Source organism: Calonectris borealis, chromosome 1 (genome assembly GCF_964195595.1).
Source record: "Calonectris borealis chromosome 1, bCalBor7.hap1.2, whole genome shotgun sequence".
NCBI classification, from domain to species: domain Eukaryota; kingdom Metazoa; phylum Chordata; class Aves; order Procellariiformes; family Procellariidae; genus Calonectris; species Calonectris borealis.
The window spans coordinates 53,468,000-53,486,465 of NC_134312.1; the positions used below are offsets into that span (position 1 = coordinate 53,468,000).

The 18,466-nt window shown below is 35.4% G+C and overlaps 1 protein-coding gene across 2 annotated transcripts in view; it reads left to right on the top strand.

Annotated features, from left to right (window-relative positions):
* Positions 1–18,466, top strand: part of SCYL2 (SCY1 like pseudokinase 2) — a 41,532-nt gene that overhangs the window by 9,315 nt on the left and 13,751 nt on the right. For both annotated transcript variants that reach the window (XM_075152007.1, XM_075152018.1), the window contains 7 exons: positions 3,497–3,654; positions 8,081–8,225; positions 8,821–8,970; positions 9,576–9,797; positions 10,672–10,788; positions 13,018–13,143; positions 14,634–14,810. In XM_075152007.1, coding sequence (XP_075008108.1) covers positions 3,497–3,654; positions 8,081–8,225; positions 8,821–8,970; positions 9,576–9,797; positions 10,672–10,788; positions 13,018–13,143; positions 14,634–14,810 — 1,095 coding nt within the window. The remainder of the gene's footprint in view (positions 1–3,496; positions 3,655–8,080; positions 8,226–8,820; positions 8,971–9,575; positions 9,798–10,671; positions 10,789–13,017; positions 13,144–14,633; positions 14,811–18,466) is intronic.

Genomic DNA, 18,466 nt, shown 5'->3' on the forward strand with positions numbered 1-18,466 from the left:
CAAGCTAGTCTCCAAACAACAGCCACCTTGGAAGCCAAAAACCCCCTTCTTCTTCCTCTACCCTAGTTTCTATCACTGAGCATGATGTTATATGATATGGAATAGCCCTTTGGCCAGTTTGGGTTGGCCGTCCTGGCCATATCCCATCCCAATCTCCTGCCTACCCATGGCCTACTCACTGTGGGGGCAGGTTGGGAAAAAGAGAAAGCCTTGCCCCTGTGCAAGGAGTGTTCAGCAACAGCCAAAACATTGGTGTGTTATCAACACAAATCTAAACCACAAATCTAAAACACAGCACCATATGGGATGCTATGAAGAAAGTTAACTCCATCTCAGCCAGACCCAGTACAAAGGAACACTGCCCAAAGAAGCTGGGAAAAGGAAATTGGGGCATTTAGTGATTAAAACTACAAGGATAAAAAACCTTTGTGAAGGGGTATATTTGTGAATACCAGGTCTTTGGGACAATGGTCAAGAGGATTCCCCTGAAATCCACAAGCACAATCAGAGAGAACTTATTTACACTTTTCTGTTCGGTGTCTAAAAATGTTCTAGATGAGTTAATATGATTACAGCCCAGTTAAACCAGGTCCTGTGTCTTGCATGTTGTGAACAATGGTTACTCCTGTTTGCACAGATGACATTTAATTCCTTGGCAAAGGTATTGTATAACTTAAACACTGATCTTTTCAGTAATTCATGTTAAAAATTCTAAATTCTTAGCAGTAACAACAAATGTTTTCTTGAAGGTCTTCATCCTAGCAAATATTTACATGGTACACATCATAACCTACAGCTGTCTCAATGTCATCACTGAACTTTACCTAACACCACTTTGAAGTAAAGCTTAAACTTAAGGAGGTGAGACAGAAGGTGTGGACTATCTCATGTTTGTGAAGAGAATTGATATGTAGACTTGGATCACTTGAGGCCAGTCTCGTCCCCTACATACTTGTCCATACTTCCTAACCCAGCTGGTGGCGTTAGCAGTATGCTGTGTTGAGGCAGTAGCATGTTGAGCAAGGTGTGTATACTTCCTATCACATAATGAATGAAAATTTGTGTCGTTAAAGATAAGGGTTGTTTTGTCTCTACTTTTTCACTTTCTTTGTGGAGAACAGTCATATATTTTTTAATATAGTTTAGTCTTTTTATGTTAAATTTATTTTTATATCACAAAGTTGAAATTACGACACAACTGCAGAATTACATAACAAGTAGTCATCTGAAGGAGGAAGCTTCATTTCAAAGCTATGAAATGAAAAAAACAAAGTGGAAGCTCCCCTAGAGCCTTCTGTGGAAAGAAGTAGTAACTATGTAAGCCTTTGCAGGCTTTCATCTCAGTAAGTTCCACGAAAGTAATGACAGGAATCAGCTACAGTCAGTAGCCCTCCTTTTTGGGGTTGAATATCAGTTCTTGTAAAACAGAAAAGGAAAAACAGAAATAATGTGTTCATAGTCAAAATTTGACAGGGTTATTTGGTTCACGCAGCATAAAACCATGAACGCTTTTAGATGTTTCCAAGCGTACTATATCATTTCAGTAATTTTTGTGCATTGGGAGTGTGTTAAATGGCCCGTGACTCAGCTATCTCGTCATTCTTCTGTACAATAATATCTGGTGTCTTATGGACGTTAAGATATTATCTTGTTGATACGGCATTCTGCATATAAAAATCAATGTTGATTATGGAATTGAATTTCAGAATGCCATATTCTGAATTACTAATATCAGAACACTTTTAACATTTTAGTGTCCATGAGCAGACAGAGATGGCTGTATGCTTTCTTCTTGTATCAGACGTGTTACATGAAAATGAAGGTATTGAAAGCAAGTTGTCACACAGCTCAAATTATTTTGATTCTCGGCACTCCACAATAACTAAACCTACAAAATCAATGTTATAGCAATCATTTTCATATTTTGAATACTACAATTTCGTATACATACTTATATGTGGGCTAATTTTGGATATGTAAAAGTTCTGTCAAACTTCAAACAAATCATGCAGGATTGCAGTAAGCACCAACAGAACTTATTTATAGCCATCATAAAATATTCAAACCATAGCTGATGTCCCATACTATCCGATTTAAATATTCACTTTCTGATTCTTTTGACTTGTCATTAAACACAAGTGCTTTCAGAAGTGCTGTATTAGTTTGAAATTTTGTAATTGGTCATGTACTGCTCAATATATTCACACTTGGTACTGAAAAACATGTATTTTTTAAATACTGGGCATAGTGTATGTCTTCCATCCCCTGTCATTGGTTCCTCCCTGCCTTGTGTCAATGTTAATATTTGATCCATCACACTTAAGAGCGGGAGCAGGGAGCTGGTATGGATAGAAGCAGGAAAAGTGTACTTAGTTGAGTTAGTTACAGACGTTCATCTGCTCCTGGCTTAATGAAACAGCTACCAGCTAAAAAACATAAACCAATTTTTTGTGTATTGGACTGAATTTCTTTTTTTATATAGCCTATTTCCAGAAGTCTTTTTTTTTTTAAATCAATAATGTAACTGTTCCTGTGAGGTTTTAATTAGAATAATGGTTATAGAATGTGCAGTACAAGAGCATAGACTTCCTCTTGGGACTCAAAACTGTATTTTCAAATTATTTTCTACTGGTTTCTAACTTTTATTATTATTAATAATGCTGTTGTAGGAGTATAAGAAAGTCTCTGTTTCATGATAAAGTTTTTAATTCCTTTTTTCTTCAATTGTTTTATTTCTCTTTAATGGCTTCCAAGATGGTGATGTAATCTAATTTTTTATTTCACATCCACCTTTGTAATTTCAAAGTTGCATATAAATTTCTTAATTTTCTCCCACTCCATTTGCAGAGGTTGGTTGGAAGAACTATTTTCTCTGTTTTTTAACATCTACCGCATTTCTGGGACTTCTTTTTACGCATGTTTAAGCATTAAAAAATTCTTAATGTTATCATGTGAATGGTCTGATCAGATTAATTGATTACTGTAACTATAAGTTATCTTTCATGAATGTCTAGTTTAATATAGATTGTACTGGTTTGGAGCAGAATGCTGAGACAGGGTCTGGTTTAATAAAGCACCGCTTGATATATTTAGTGCCAAAAGAATGCATATATGCTCAAAATATTTTAATTGTTCATAGTTGATGTAAATGCTTTCATCTACTTAAAATCAAGCTGATTTCTGTCCTGTGGACCTGCTGCTTTGTCGCTCTGTAGATAGTGGTTATAGTTTACATATTATTGTTTGTAAGATAAGGAGCAGTAGTACCTTAACTCTTAAAATATATATTCCAGAGGTTATATACAGTAACCTGTGTGATTATGACTGGGACAAAGTAAGGATATGTATATGTATAAATACACATACATTGAAATACTCATTGCATTGGTGGAATTGTACTGTTGATTCAAAAACTCTGTGTGTATGTATGTAGTTGTGTATAGGCTGGGTTTTTAGCTATGTTATATACTGAGAGAATTTTGTTGCTTATTTCTAGGAAGTGGCTGTTTTTGTCTTTGATAAGAAGCTAATAGACAAGTATCAAAAATTTGAAAAGGATCAAATTATTGATTCTTTAAAACGAGGTGTTCAACAGCTAACCAGGCTTCGACACCCTCGACTACTTACTGTTCAACATCCATTGGAAGAATCCAGGTAAGCTGTAGTAAAGTTGAGAACAGACTTTCTTAATTATTGTTTTGTTATTGGATGTAAAATACCTGGAACATTCAACATGTACATCTGATGAGATTCAAGTTTACTGTATTTACTCATCTGAAAATGGTATTGAACCCACCCTCAGAATTTTTTTTTCCCACAAGCCATAGGATGCATTGCTGGTGTGAATCTAGTGAATCTAACTAATAATCGTAGTCCAGTTGCAGCTATAAGGCTACACATGACCCTTAAAGCATGAAAATTTGGTAGTTCAATTAATTTCACTTCTAAAGAACTCTTAAAAATTGTTTTCTTTCAAAAGGTTGTTCATACATTTGTTCCATTTATGAGATGTATATACTTAATGCATGTGAGATTGGAGATTTTTGGTAAATTGTATGTGTTATGGCCACATATGTGTTTAAAAGGTCCTCAAATGCCAATCGAGGGAGACAAAATTCAGTGTGTTTTTGTAGTGCTTATTTGATTTATGTAACATTGGTCACTAGGCACAATAATGGGTTAGTCTTATAGATTTATTGTTCAACTGTGGTGATAACAGCACACTAAAATCTAACAAATAAAATGAAGGTTTCATGTTAAAATAAAAAGCTGATCCTGATCCTACTGAGGAAGATCATGAAGGTTTTGGAGTTTTTTTTCCAAAGTAGTTTTTCTAAATGGTAGCCTAATAAAGATTCATGTACATTACCTTTCAAACTTCTACTTTTTTGATTGTGTCTGTTAACCTGCATTTTTCCAAATGTACTGGCTTCTAGGAGCTGAAAATACTGTAGGGATGGTTCTTCATCTTTGCGATGCCTATTTTGGGAAAGTTTTCTTGGATTAAATGACACTTGCATATTCATATATATCTCTCCTCCAGTACTAAACACATTTCACATTAACAAGGGTTCAAAGCTATCATTGCCCCTGTGGTTCATTATGCCCCTCACAAAAGCCTAAGGAAGATTAATTAGGTAATTGAAGACAGCTCTCAGTACTCTACAACAGTAAATAAACTATTACACGCTAAATGGCCTAGGGTCATCTCATAATGTATGCAGGTGAATCCCATGGTATACCCCAGGCTTCTTCCTAAAATTGTCACAGTATTTTGATTGACTCAGCAACTGCATCTGTAACTATTTTTTTCCCTGAACTCTGCACTTAAGAAGAAAAGGCTGATATTCATACTTTGGAGTGTTAACAAACCTTTGGTGTTCTTCTTGTGAAGAATTTAAGCCTTTTGAGTAAAATTAACAGTGTAGTTACATCAGAGTTCTCCGTGAGTTTTTAGTAAAGCCCTATGCTTTGCTCCAATTGTTCTTCTTTCTGTACTCGGCACGCTCAGCTACTGGTAGAGACACCAGCAGTAGCACAAAACTGTCCAGTTGCTTGCTGTGCCAGTGTCCTGGTTTTGGCTGGGATAGAGTTTATTTTCTTCCTAGTAGCTGGTATAGTGCTGTGTTTTGGATTTAGTACAATAATAATGTTGATAACACACTGATGTTTTAGTTGGTGCTAAGTAGTGTTTACCTTAGTCAAGGACTTTCCAGCTTCCCATGCTCTGCCAGGTGCACAAGAGGCTGGGAGGGAGCATAGCCAGGACAGCTGACCCAAGTGACCAACGGGGTATTCCATACCATATGACATCATGCTCAGTATATAAACTGGGGGGAGTTGGCCAGGGAGCAGCAATTGCTGCTCAGGGACTGGCTGGGCATTGGTCGGTGGGTGGTGAGCAATTGCATTGTGCATCACTCATTTTGTATATTCTATCATCATTATTTTTATTACTATTTTCCCTTCCTTTTCTGTTCTATTAAACTGTCTTTATCTCAACCCACGAATTTTACTTTTTTTTTTTGATTCTCTCCCCCATCCCCCTGGGTGGTGGTGGGCAGGAAGCAAGTGGCTGTGTGGTGTTTGGCTGCCTGCCAGGTTAAACCACAACAGCCAGAAACTGATGTAACGGTTTTTCGAGGGGGTTCATAAAAGAAAAGTATGCTTACAATATTTGTGTGTGTAGCCTTATGCAGGCATGCTGTAAGATTTCTTTAGAGTTTCAGGTCTTCCCAGAGTGCTTATTCTTGAAGAAATCTGTCATAGGCTCCTTCTGGCTGGACTGTACCTGGTCTTTTTTGTGTCTCCAAAGTAACATACAGTCGTGTTGAACTGCTTGCAAGTCACCCTTTATTCTGCCTTTGTGGGGCAAAGGGATACTTGGTGTACCTGCACCGCTGAAGTAGATGTAGAAAGAAAGACCATATCTTTCTGACCCTAGTGTGTAGGTAGCTTTTCCACTATTAATAGAATGTTTCTACTCCAAATTAATGGTATTCAATATAAATATATTTATTATAACTATATATGTTATATATATTATGCTGTATAGATTTTTACATGCATTTATATAACGAATAAATTTATTTATACTAAATATTTAATATAAATACATTTACTTACAACTGGTCTTCAATATTATTCTATATCTAACTTGTTGTTGGAGAAAAGGATAAAAAAGCCGAATTATAAGTTCACTCATAATGTCATTACTACCCATTAAAAATAGTAGTAGTGTGAAGAGTCCCAGATACTTAATTTACTAGACATTCCGTCTGTTGCAGTTTTTCCCAAAGTGTATGCATTTTTGGCCATCGCTTTTATTTTTAACTTGTTTTCTTTTTATTATGTTACTCTGAATTTCATTTTGATATTATTCAGGGAACTGTTAAAGAAGCTGCACTGTATGGCAGACATCAGCTTCTGCAATATTCAATTGCTTTAATTAGATTTGCCCCATCCTTCCATTACTCTGGTTTAGGTCCTTATTTAAATAGCTCCTAAAGTAAAAAATAAACAACCATCTTTTTATTCCCTCAAAACAACAGCAATCAGAGAGTTTATGTTATGAAAACCGCTGAATAACTGTTCCCTAGGTATTTTCTATCATTTATGCCTTAATCGTAACTAAGTGTATAAGCTCTATGGTAAAGTTGAAGTCAGATTGAAAATGAAGGACATTGTCTTTCTGTGCTCTGATTCTTCCTTGTGATTACTACAGAAATTAGTTTTATAGCCCTAGTTGTGTTAATAGAAACACGAAAGGGATGGCATTAACAGAATGGTAGGGAGGAAACCAAGCAAAGAAGTTCTGTCAGGTTGGCTGACAATGATTCAATGTATTTTAATTTTCAGTTGTTTTTCCTGCAAAAAGGCAGTAGATAAAACTAAAGTAAAACTAAAATCTGGATGAGTAATAAGAGGTTTGCATGTTTCATCAGCCTTATTTTACTTCAAAGAGCAAGCTTGTTAATTATTGAGATACATAAAAACTATGTGGTAGATCCACACTGAGGTATTGTGTCTTCTGTGATGTTTTTATGGAATGAACAAAAAGTTAGGCTTCTGTCTTCTTGCCTATAACTTTGTATTTAAAATATATCTTTATTACTGTTAGTTTCAGTTTTCTGTGTTCATGCTGATGCAGTATTTAGCGTTCTCATGAATTACTCATTCTTAAACCAGTTATGTATGCTACCATCCATGTAATGCTTTCTCAAAAAAAACTTTAAAACAATTAAGAAGTGAGGTGCAATGACTCTCCAGGGCCTCCAGTGCTGTGCAGACCAGTATGAAGAATGCGGATATAAAGAATGATTCTGTCTATGTTACATGAAGTTTGTGAAACTGAGACATACATTGGTTGCAGGACTTCGAACTTCGAAATTTGGAAGCACAGTGTTACAACCAGTCCACTTTATGTGCAAAAGTTTGCTTCATCTGTGCTTTTCAAACACAAAAATGCATAAACAAGACCTGTAGTTTTTCAGGAAGAAAACAATAGATAAAATAATTTAGAAAACAGTCACTTCACATGCAAACTGCAGTTCATACAAGCAGCGCATTTGTGTTTGCACCTCTTCTTTTCTATTCATTTGCAAAGTAAAAGAATATTCAGGTGCTACCTTACATTGTATTAATTTTGTTTCTGATCATTGTCTGACCACATTAAGTATTGCTTCAGTCAGGGATGTGTTAGTTTTAGGCACAGCTAAAAGCCTGATTTTAGAAGTTTTAATAACAGTAAGAATTATTTGTTTGATTTTCCTGAATCAGAACAAGAGAAGCATTGTTTTATTAAAACGTTTTATGAAGCACTGTGTGCATCATTAGTGATGTATGTGAATGAGAATGCAATAACTTAATTCTAATATTTTTTGAATACTTCAGGTATTTATATATTTCTCTTTAGTATAATATTACTTATAAGAATTCAAAACCTGAAATATAACATGGTTTTAGGTAGCACCAAATGCTCTGGTAATGTATAATACGATGTTTGTATGGTTCTTTATTCGCAGTCGAGAGATTTATTACATTTATTTACAAGAAATGTTTTTATGTATTTCCTCTACAGGGATTGCTTGGCATTTTGTACGGAACCAGTCTGTGCAAGTTTAGCTAATGTTCTTGGCAGCTGGGACAACCTACCTTCTCCTTTACCATCTGACATTAAAGAATACAAACTTTATGATGTGGAGACCAAATATGGTTTGCTTCAGGTATGACAGAGATTGTCCTTTCCATTTTCTTGTGCTCTTAGTATTAATGATTGTTTTATAAAGTTTGTAAACTGCCAAAGTTTTGTCTGGCTACAGTAGATCAAATAATTGTGAAGTGAGAGATGATAGTGCCCTGATCACTGTAAGTATAAGAGAGCATGAACACTGCAGGCTCTTAAGTTGCTACTGGTTTTCCTTGTTCTGACGTGGAAAATATGAAATTGAATTAATCTTTATTTTCCATATAAATGTCTATGCTACAGCTGTCTCTCCCTTATGTGAATCTTTTCTTTACCTTCTATGGAGGAACAGTAGCTCCCAGGTTTTATTTGGTGAATATGTTGATCAACTTTGAAAAGCATTTTTGCTCTTATGCTGTGATAGTTAATTGGTATTAGTAATCTCACCTGCTGATTGCCCATCTGTGTTTAATTTCCTTCATACATAATTTTTAAGACATAGCCTAAAATAGTGGTGAAAAATTGTTTCTTAGTTAACTTACCAATTTAACCGTGACCACAATAACAGAATTTTTATAAATGTCTTACAGGATATTTGGGGAAATATTTAACCTGAAATAATCTTTTATTAACAGGTTTCTGAAGGCTTGTCATTTTTGCATAGCAGTGTGAAAATGGTCCATGGAAATATTACTCCTGAAAATATAATTTTGAATAAGAGTGGAGCATGGAAAATTATGGGCTTTGATTTTTGTATCCAGTCAACAAATCCATCTGAACAGGAGGTAATAGATCTTTATATTTATCATCATTAAATTTCAAATTCAGATCTTTATCTGAAACCAGTTTTGTGACCTTGCATTTCAGTACAGAATCATTTATTTAATATTCACCTCTACATTTTGTTGGCAGGAAGTTTGAACATATGGCACAGGTCTGGATTGAAGTGCTGCCTTTGGTCATCACAGAAAAAGAGCCTGAGTTGGCTCAGTGGAGTCAGAATAGACTAGTGGTGGTTTCAGACAGAGGCTGAAGTCTGTGCCACTTCTGCTGACCTGCATGTTGGATGACATGCAAAGCTATCTAATTTAGTGTGTTGCATCCACTCAGTGCCTGGTTGCTACCTCATAAAATGAATTCCCATCATTGCCTCTTACAGCAGTGCTTTGATTTTACATTATACTTCCCAACTCTAACATTCAGACTTAACTGCATTAGCTAATCACTCTAAGCTACAGACACAGATTCTTAACAGTTTTGCCTTACTCCTTTTCTGTTCCATTCATAATTGAATTTGAGTGGATTAATTATTTTTTGCTGCTTGAATTTCTTATTTAAAATGTTCTTTAAAAATCCCTAATAAATGTACTTTCTTTTACTTCTCTTGTAGCCAAAGTTCCCTTGTAAGGAATGGGATCCAAACTTGCCATCCTTGTGTCTTCCAAATCCTGAATATCTGGCACCAGAATATATTCTCTCCGTGAGCTGTGAGACTGCCAGTGATATGTACTCTCTAGGAGCTGTTATGTATGCAGTGTTTAATAAAGGGAAACCAATTTTTGAGGTCAACAAGCAGGATATTTATAAAAGCTTTAGTAGGCAGCTGGATCAGGTATTTGTTCTATTTGTGACTATTATTCATTGATTTTTGTATTTGAAAAGTTACCATTTTAAAATAGATTTAAATATTTAGAACACAATATCAGTGTTCCAACATAAACAATCCGATAATGGTATCTTACCTTGCATGCTATCTTTATAACACAAAAAAAGAATTCTAGCAAAATGTGGGAAATAAAAATACGTGTAGAGAAGGTTACATGTACCAACTTTATAAACTACCAGTTTTTCACCTGATTTCTCTGTAAACCTGTTGAATGCTGGTCTTGTGGAATAAGTACTTTACCTGTTGGATTGAACAGTGTGAAACACAAGGCAGTGAATGACCTATGTAGGACCATTGAAGATGGCTGAGTTTAGGGTGATTTGATGACTTGACATTGCAATGGTATCCACTTAGCTATCAGCAATTTCACATTCTTTGTGGACTGTGAATATTAACAGAAGACAGTTACTTGGATCAGCTGACATAATGTACGTCCATATGTAAGTTTCCTTTGTCATAACTTCTTTGGGTGCCCATTGCCTTAGTTGTGTGTACTGTGTTTTAACGTGTGTAGACAACACCTCAGATAATAACATGTACCTGTTTAAAAATACCGGGTTTGTGTTCTCTGATAACCTGAACACAATGAGAAGTTAGAAATAGGGGAATGTGACCTGAAGCAGGTAGGCTGTTGGGAGACAGAAAGAAGACTATGAGGGATCAGAAGCAAATGGGTTATAAAAGGGGAGAAGGGTGGGATATCAAAGGTGGGGGCAGAGAAACCATCAAGAGGACAAAGTATAGTCCTATTGTATATTGGAAATAGTTATATGCAGGATTTTCTGACTTCATGGTGCATGTGCTTAAATTACTTACGCAGCTGAGCCGTTTAAGCTCCAGTACTCTTCAGAATATACCAGAGGAAGTGCGTGAACATGTAAAGCTACTCTTAAATGTAGCTCCAGCAGTCAGACCAGACGCAGATCAAATGACTAAGGTCAGTTCATGGAAAATACAGTAGCCATAGGAAAGAGGGAAAATAGTGTTTGATTTGTAGAAACAATAGAGCTATTTAAAGTGTTTTCCTGTTAATCATTTTAGTTGAAATGTTAAATATTTTTAAACTATTTTGGAAATAATGATGTTAGTTGATGCCAAAAGTTGTCCTTATGCTGACCTTTATTGATATGGAGGAAGTGTATGCTGAGACAGAATTTAGAATAATCATACAATGCAACACTATTTTGTTGCTTTCCAATACAGTTGCAAGTATTTTCTATGTTATGTTTTTATACAATTCAGTCTTTAAAACTGTGTTGGAAGGATTTTAAAGCCATAAAATGATAAAGGGCAGTAAATGTAAGGATTAACTTTTGGCTTATTATTTTCAGTGTATTCTTAAATATGCAGAAGAATAGCTTAAAATATATTCGGAGCTTACTTGCCGTAATAAAGCAAAAATTAACTGCAAGTAGGATAACTTAAGTTTTAATTTGACAAACTCTTCCCCTGCTTTTCTATCTGAAAGTAGAACTTAAAAGCATGATTCTTTCTTTTTCTTATACCCTATTTTCTCATATCTGATAGCCTTTCAGGTTCCTGCTTATAGATTTGCTTAGCTAAACAATTTTCTTCTTTTCCTGTCCTGTAAAAAGATTGTATGCAGAGACAGAAATCAGTGTCTTAACAGTTGGAAGAAATAGTGAAGAAGGGAGGGGTAATGGTTCTGCCAACATACATGCTGAAAGGTGGCAAGTGAGGAAATGGGCAAATATTACGCGGGTATCAACTTGCTCATCTGAAGGACTACAACAAACAAATCTGTAAACGGTTGTATTAAGCAGTATGGTTTTACAAAGATGTTAAGTCTCTTTTACCATGTCTGCACTGCGGACTGAATTGTAGGGTAGAGATATCAGAGCTTTAGTTCTAAAACCAGTTTGTTATGGCCAGCATGACATGAGCTAAAATGGAGCTTGACATGGGCAAGTTTACCTTGCTAGTTTTAACTAGTTTGTGTTAACCTGTGTAGAATTCCACAGTCACGTACATTTTGGTGTGTGATCTAGAAGACGGAAGTTAAGTCCAGAGCGCAGACTAGCTTGAATTCTCTGCTGATAGATTCTTTTCTTCTGTATTGCCCTACTCCAGTCTGCTTTTCTGATTCTTTTCTTCTTTATTGCCCTACTCTTATTGGCTTCTTTTTCTGCCTTACAGCAGAGCTTCTTTAAATGTTTCTATATCCTTTCTTTTTGCACAAATTTTTCAACTGAGACCATGCTTTGTCTTTAACTGTTGTGAGCCCATGAGGTTTGATATATCCCTCCCTAAAACTGAGAGCTAGCAGGAAGGAGGAATCTTACCCATGCAAGTTTTTGAATGCAGAACTTTTCATTCCAGTCTGTGTAGGTCTGAGATAGACACGCTTCTGCTCTTTTCGTTCATCTGCTAACTGAAAGCTGAATATTTGGGGGTGGATTTTTATATAAACAATCTTGTTACCATCATGTGTTTTTGTCAGTCTTTCATTAACAATGAAGCAGCTCTATAAGTATTAATATGATATACCACGGCTATAGATGAAACCCGCTGGTATTTTGTTGGTGCCATCTTTATAAGCCTGGTATATATATGTATACATTGTTACACAATATTTAAGAAGGCCTGTGCCCTCTTTGCTGAAGTCATGCAAACGTGGGAGATCATGTGAGAAATTATAGTGGACAGGATTTACAACTGAGTCTGAACATTGAAGAGAAATTTAAATAATTACACATTTATTGCATATAAATGGTTGTTGATTCGTTATAAGTTTCCAGAGGCGGTAGCCAGATCTGGATGGCCTATAGGTAATCCTTTGCTGTAATATTAAATAGCATAATTATTCCTTATAGCACTTTTAATCAAGGTTTTTACTTTTCATTCCTTTTTTTGTAGACAAAACATTATTTCATATACAGTAAGTTAACTTGGATACCCATAACATGCATGGGTTTCTTTAAAATGGTAGGAAAATTCCATCTTAATAATCAACCTTTATCTGTGAATATACTACTTAGTATGTAAAAATGTACTTGTACTTTTCTAATTGTTAGTCGCAGGCACGTCATTATAGAGGTTTATTATAGTGCTTTGAAAAGGTAAATAGATGATTATATTTTGGAATATTTGTAACAGTGTCAATGTTGTCTCCCTCCAGATCACAAGCTTTTAATCTTATTTTTAGATACCATTCTTTGATGATGTAGGAGCAATGACACTGCAGTATTTTGATTCATTATTTCAAAGGGATAATCTTCAGAAATCACAGTTTTTTAAAGGCCTACCAAAGGTTCTGCCAAAACTACCTAAGGTATGTCTGTATGATGTCTTGAAACAGTGGGTTTAAAAATATGTGAACATCTCTTAAAATTCTGAATCTTGGAATGCTGGACTTTATGTAGCGTTGTACCATAACAGACTGCCATGAGACTGTCAGAATAGAGTAGTAGGAAAGAAGGGGAGATTAGAAAATAATTGGTGTGGAAATACTCCGCAGCTATCAATAATTCGTTAAATGGAAAATGGTGAATTGTGCTATTGGTATGTGCAAGGAACCGTCATTTGCATGTCATCTTGCAGTTCATCCCACTTCGAAAGGGAGTTGTCTTCTCTCCACTTACAAGGCTTTCCCTTTGTTTCCAGATGCTATTGTAGCTCTTTGAAGTAATCTTGCTACCTTTTCTCCCAATAAGATTGCTTCAAGTTTTTTCATAGCAAGGCAGTACTTTAATGTTGAATGATACAAAGCTTCCTTCCCTCAACAGACTAAGTGCTAGCAGGGCCCAGAAACCTCAAAGGCAAATGTCTGGCATTACAGATTTCTTCTGTGTAGTGTGAGACACTATGTCTAGACTGACTCCTTTTCCTTCTGTGGTATTCTTTAATTTATGTAAAGCATAATGCATATGTGATACAAAAATAGTATTAGTTTAATACATAATAGAATAGCTGAGCTTCTCAACCATTGCATTAAATTTCTTTATTTTTAATTCTCTTTTGAACTACACAGTGCAAAATTAAGACTTCATATTTAATACTCTCTTCTTTTTCATTTATTAATTTTTTCATTTATTAATTTTTTTCTTTTGATCAGAAATCATTGATGCTTTGAATTGGAAATAGATGGGATGTATTTCACCCAACTATAGACAGCTACTGACTAACCTAATCATCTTTAGGGCATTCTTTTTTTCTTTGTCTTGAAAGTATATTTTATGAGGGAAGGGACTGTGCCCTTGAACTATGTATTTCTCTTTACTGACTTTAAAAGCATTTAGGAATGTCTAACTCTACAGTAGACATCCACAGTGTAAATACCTATTTCGTCAGCAGAATCCCAGTTAGGGAATGTACCTGGAGGTTTACAGGGAGGTATAGTAGGATTATGTGTTTGTTCAGTGAGTGATGGGGTACTGAAAAAATGATTATTTTGGGGGGGTGATAGGGTCTTTTTTAAGGGTCTTTTTAGGGTCCTTTTTAAGAAAGCATATAGAGTGAGGTTTTCATAATTCATGTATGTGGCTGAAAGTCCTATTTTCTGTACAGTTAATTGCTTTTTGTCGATCTTCACAGTTGTTATAGTCTCCAGTTATGTTTTGAATGCAAACAGGGGGAAAAGTAAGCAAAGTAGCACAGTGTAAATTAGCTGGAGTATACTGTGAAAACAAGAGTTCAAAACTGAAAATTGTCTGTCTGCTTTTTTATAACTATCGGGTTAACACAAAAGCTGTTGAGCTGGCACAATAGTAACTTACTGCAATGCAGTACAATGTGATGCGTGCTTGTTTCTTTTTCTTTCAGCGTGTTATAATTCAGCGAATTTTGCCTTGCTTGACTTCTGAATTTGTGAATCCTGATATGGTACCCTTTGTCTTGCCTAATGTTCTCCTAATTGCTGAGGAGTGCACCAAAGAAGAGTATATCAGGCTCATTCTGCCTGATCTTGGTCCTGTTTTTAAGCAGCAAGAACCAATCCAGGTATGTTAATATTGTTCAGATTACAATTTTTCTCTTTGGTGTTTTTCCCTGAAAAATGACTAATTGTTCTATTTCCCTTTTCCAGCTTCACACAGATTGCCCAACCTGTTCTGTAGTTGTCCAGGCAGTCAGTCTTGATTCATACGAAAGAGATTTTTTTCCAGGAAATGCACAAAGCCTCTACCCCTGCTTTTTCGGATGGGTTTTCTGAGGGTATATTTGCATTTATAGATGAGATTAGATTAGCAAAAAAGGAAACATTTAATTCTTATTTTTGGTTGGTTGTAGAAGGTATATTTGTAAGCATTTTATCACTTACCTAGCCAATCTGAGCAGGGTTGTACAGTACAATATTTGCACATATTCTACCAGTAGCTGAACCTATGATTTTTTTTTTTTTCTTGTACCCAGATTGCTGACACTGGGATCATGGGGTGGAAAAGTTGTAACTTGACACTCTCTTAAAAGTGCTGTTTATTGATGTTTATTTGAGGACTGTGCACAAATTTGTGAAATTTGTTTCATTTTATTTGACAAATGTATTGCGTAAGTAAAATACGCTTTTTTATGTCGTTTACATGCGTAAAAGTAGTAAGACATTATCATTGCTGTAAAGGAGCAAAATATTTGCATCCTTTTGTCACACCATGTGTATGATGATTCCTGAGAATTCTGTCACTAAGTTAGGCATTGTGCCTCCACAGATAAAAGGCAGCTACACATTCCTTCTAGCTCACCTTGTTTTACTGCTAGATGCTATTACTTTTCTGCAGAGCACTTAAGGGGAAAGATAAACATAGGAACGAACAAGTAGACCTTTTATTTCTGTGTTTTAGAAAACCAGATCAAAGAACTCTCATTGTACAGGGGAGGGGGGAAAGGGCACAATTGTGTAACTGAGAATACTTCAGAAAATTAGAACTCTTAATGCTGTTTACTTTTGGTACACTGAGGCTTTATGTTAGCTTTGTTGTTGTCTTGAAAAAATTAGACGTCTAACCGACCGAAAGCCAGTGAACATCTTATTTGTGCTGTTTCATCCTAAAAGGTAACATTGCGTTTTGCGACCTTTAACATCAGATTTGTGAGACAATCCTCACTGCAAAAAGTTTGTCTCAAAGTTTTATCTGGAGCATAATGGGCACAAAAGCTGTTTTAGAAACGAGGGAAGCAAAATACAGACTTGGGGTCAGCTCATAAAGAGTGAGCTTTGCAAACTTTTTCTGTAGCTTTCTAGATGCTATATATTAAATTCTTATGTTGACATTTTTAATGCACACTAAGTACTAGATGGCTTATTCCACTATTATTTCTGTGGTGTTTCTAGTATGGCAAAGTTTGTTTAAGTAAACTAGGACAGGTTTTCAAAGCTAATACACAAGGAATTCAGGAAAAAAATACAGAGGTTCAGAATGCCAGAGGGCAGAATTCCAGGTCTGACTGTCTTTGTGCAAGGCAAAAATGTTGAATTCCTGTGTGTTTGTAACTCAAGGAGAGGGACGGACGGGGAAGGTGCCAGTGTTTCTTCCAAACGTTCTCCTGTGATGTTTTCAATCTGTATGAGGAGCCTGTTGCTTGGCTTTCATAGGATACTTGAGTTAGGGAGTGAATGCATCATAGGTAAGCTGCTGTAATTCAGTATGAAGAAATTGTTATCCAGTGTTCACAATGTCTTTGTGTGAGGGAATTTATAATACAAAAATGGAATATTTAGTTAAACTACTCATTCATATTGTACTCTTGGAGTTAGCATGGAGTAACAGGTGTGCTGTAAATTAACATCCTTATTCTGACATAGCTTCCCAGTGTAGACAAACACTTAATTTATATCTAGGGGAATACATAGAGAATTAGCATATGACGGGCTGTAAATTCATATTCTAATTCAGTACACCACAGTGTACCCTGACAAGTACTAGGCTCTGCATTAATGAATGAAGCACATCTTTAGCATTATTGTTTAGAGTGCAACTTCTGCTGCTGGCTTACTAGATGGTGTGTATGAATCTGTGACTGTAACGTCTTAGTTTCTACTTAAATGGATAAGAAGTATCACATATGACTCTAGAAATAAAAGGAGTTCATTGGAACAGCAAGAACTGCATTCTAGTTAAAGACAGGTAGAGAGAGATATCAGAAACAGTTCCCCTTTATGCTATCTTGGTTGAAAAGCATTGACAGCCAGTGGAAAACAGCTGAACTGCTTCTGTGAAATCTAAATGACTATATAGTACAGTGTTTCACTTAAAAGCAGTATATGTTCAAACATCTGGTTCTTATTTTAAAGGAGCTTTTGTAGTTGTTAAATAACAGGTTTCATTCATGTCCTTTTCAAATTTGCAAGAACAGTCGAATGATCCTTCTCCAAAACTATACATTTAAGTAACATAGAAACTGTCATGCCACAGTATTACAGGATTGCTAGACAAGAGAACAACAGTGTTATGAGCGCATGTAGGTTTCAAAAAGCCAAGTTTAGGACAAATAAAAATTCTTTATTCAAAAATAATTATAAAATCTAACTTTAAACTGCTCTGGTCCATCCCACCCTAATTCTCCCAAATTTGGGGATATTGCATCAGAATCAGTGTTCATGGAATGAATGAATGAGTTTGTGTGGGTATGTGTACAGTTTAGGTAATTATAAAAATACAATAAGAAAACACACATTAGCTGTGGTTTAAAATAATTTCTTTTTCTTCCTTGTAAAGGAAAACAAATGAAAGGGGGAAACTTGTGATGTGGTCTCGGTACACTTGTATTTCTACACTTTGATGCTTCTGTTTATTTGACATAAAAGCACTGATTGCTATGTATTTTTAGACTTAAAAATTGAGATTTTTTCCTGCTATGAAATACTTGGCTTTTTATTATTAATGTGATACCATTCACTACAATATATCCATCTAGTCTAACCTATCTTCTAAAAGGAGTTTAGACATCAATGGATAGTCAATGTCACCTGTAGCAAGTTGTCTCACCTATCTGAGATGAGACATGAGTCTTATGAGTTACATAGCTCTCTGTGTCGGAGGCTGAGCCTGGATAAGTAACTTAGAACGGCGGCTAACTTTTAGATGGCTAAGCCTAAGCAAGGTGAATCACTATGTAAATGTGCTATTCTAGTGTTGCTTTTTAGGTTAACGTGATGTTAATTTTTTTTTGTTTGGGATTTATGATAAATAAATTCCATGTGAAATAGAATAAAAGTATTTTGTGTCCATATAGTAGCTGTAATATTCTTTTCATTGTGTCCCTATTTCGATTCTAGCTACAGGTGGAATACAGCTTTTATATGTGGAGTTGTGATCAAATGCTTTGAGGAACAGCATTTGAGTCACAGTTTTTTGAAAGTTTAGCTTTTTCAATAGTGATGTGTGTAGAAAGATTTTCTGTGGGTAGATTTTAACAAAAGACCATGTGATAAATAGAAGCAAGAACTCCTTCCTTAGCCATTACGATTTCTTATTTCAGAAGGATTAGTCTAGAACATGCATATTTTGTTTGATTTGTATTTGCTGTTTTTAAAATGCAATAATATGTCAAAGTGTTTTTTGTCTTCCATGCCTTCAGGCAAGCAACATGGTAAGTGATCACATTTACTGAGTTACAAGAAAACTTCTGAAGTTTTTATGATATGATACAACACACTTTAT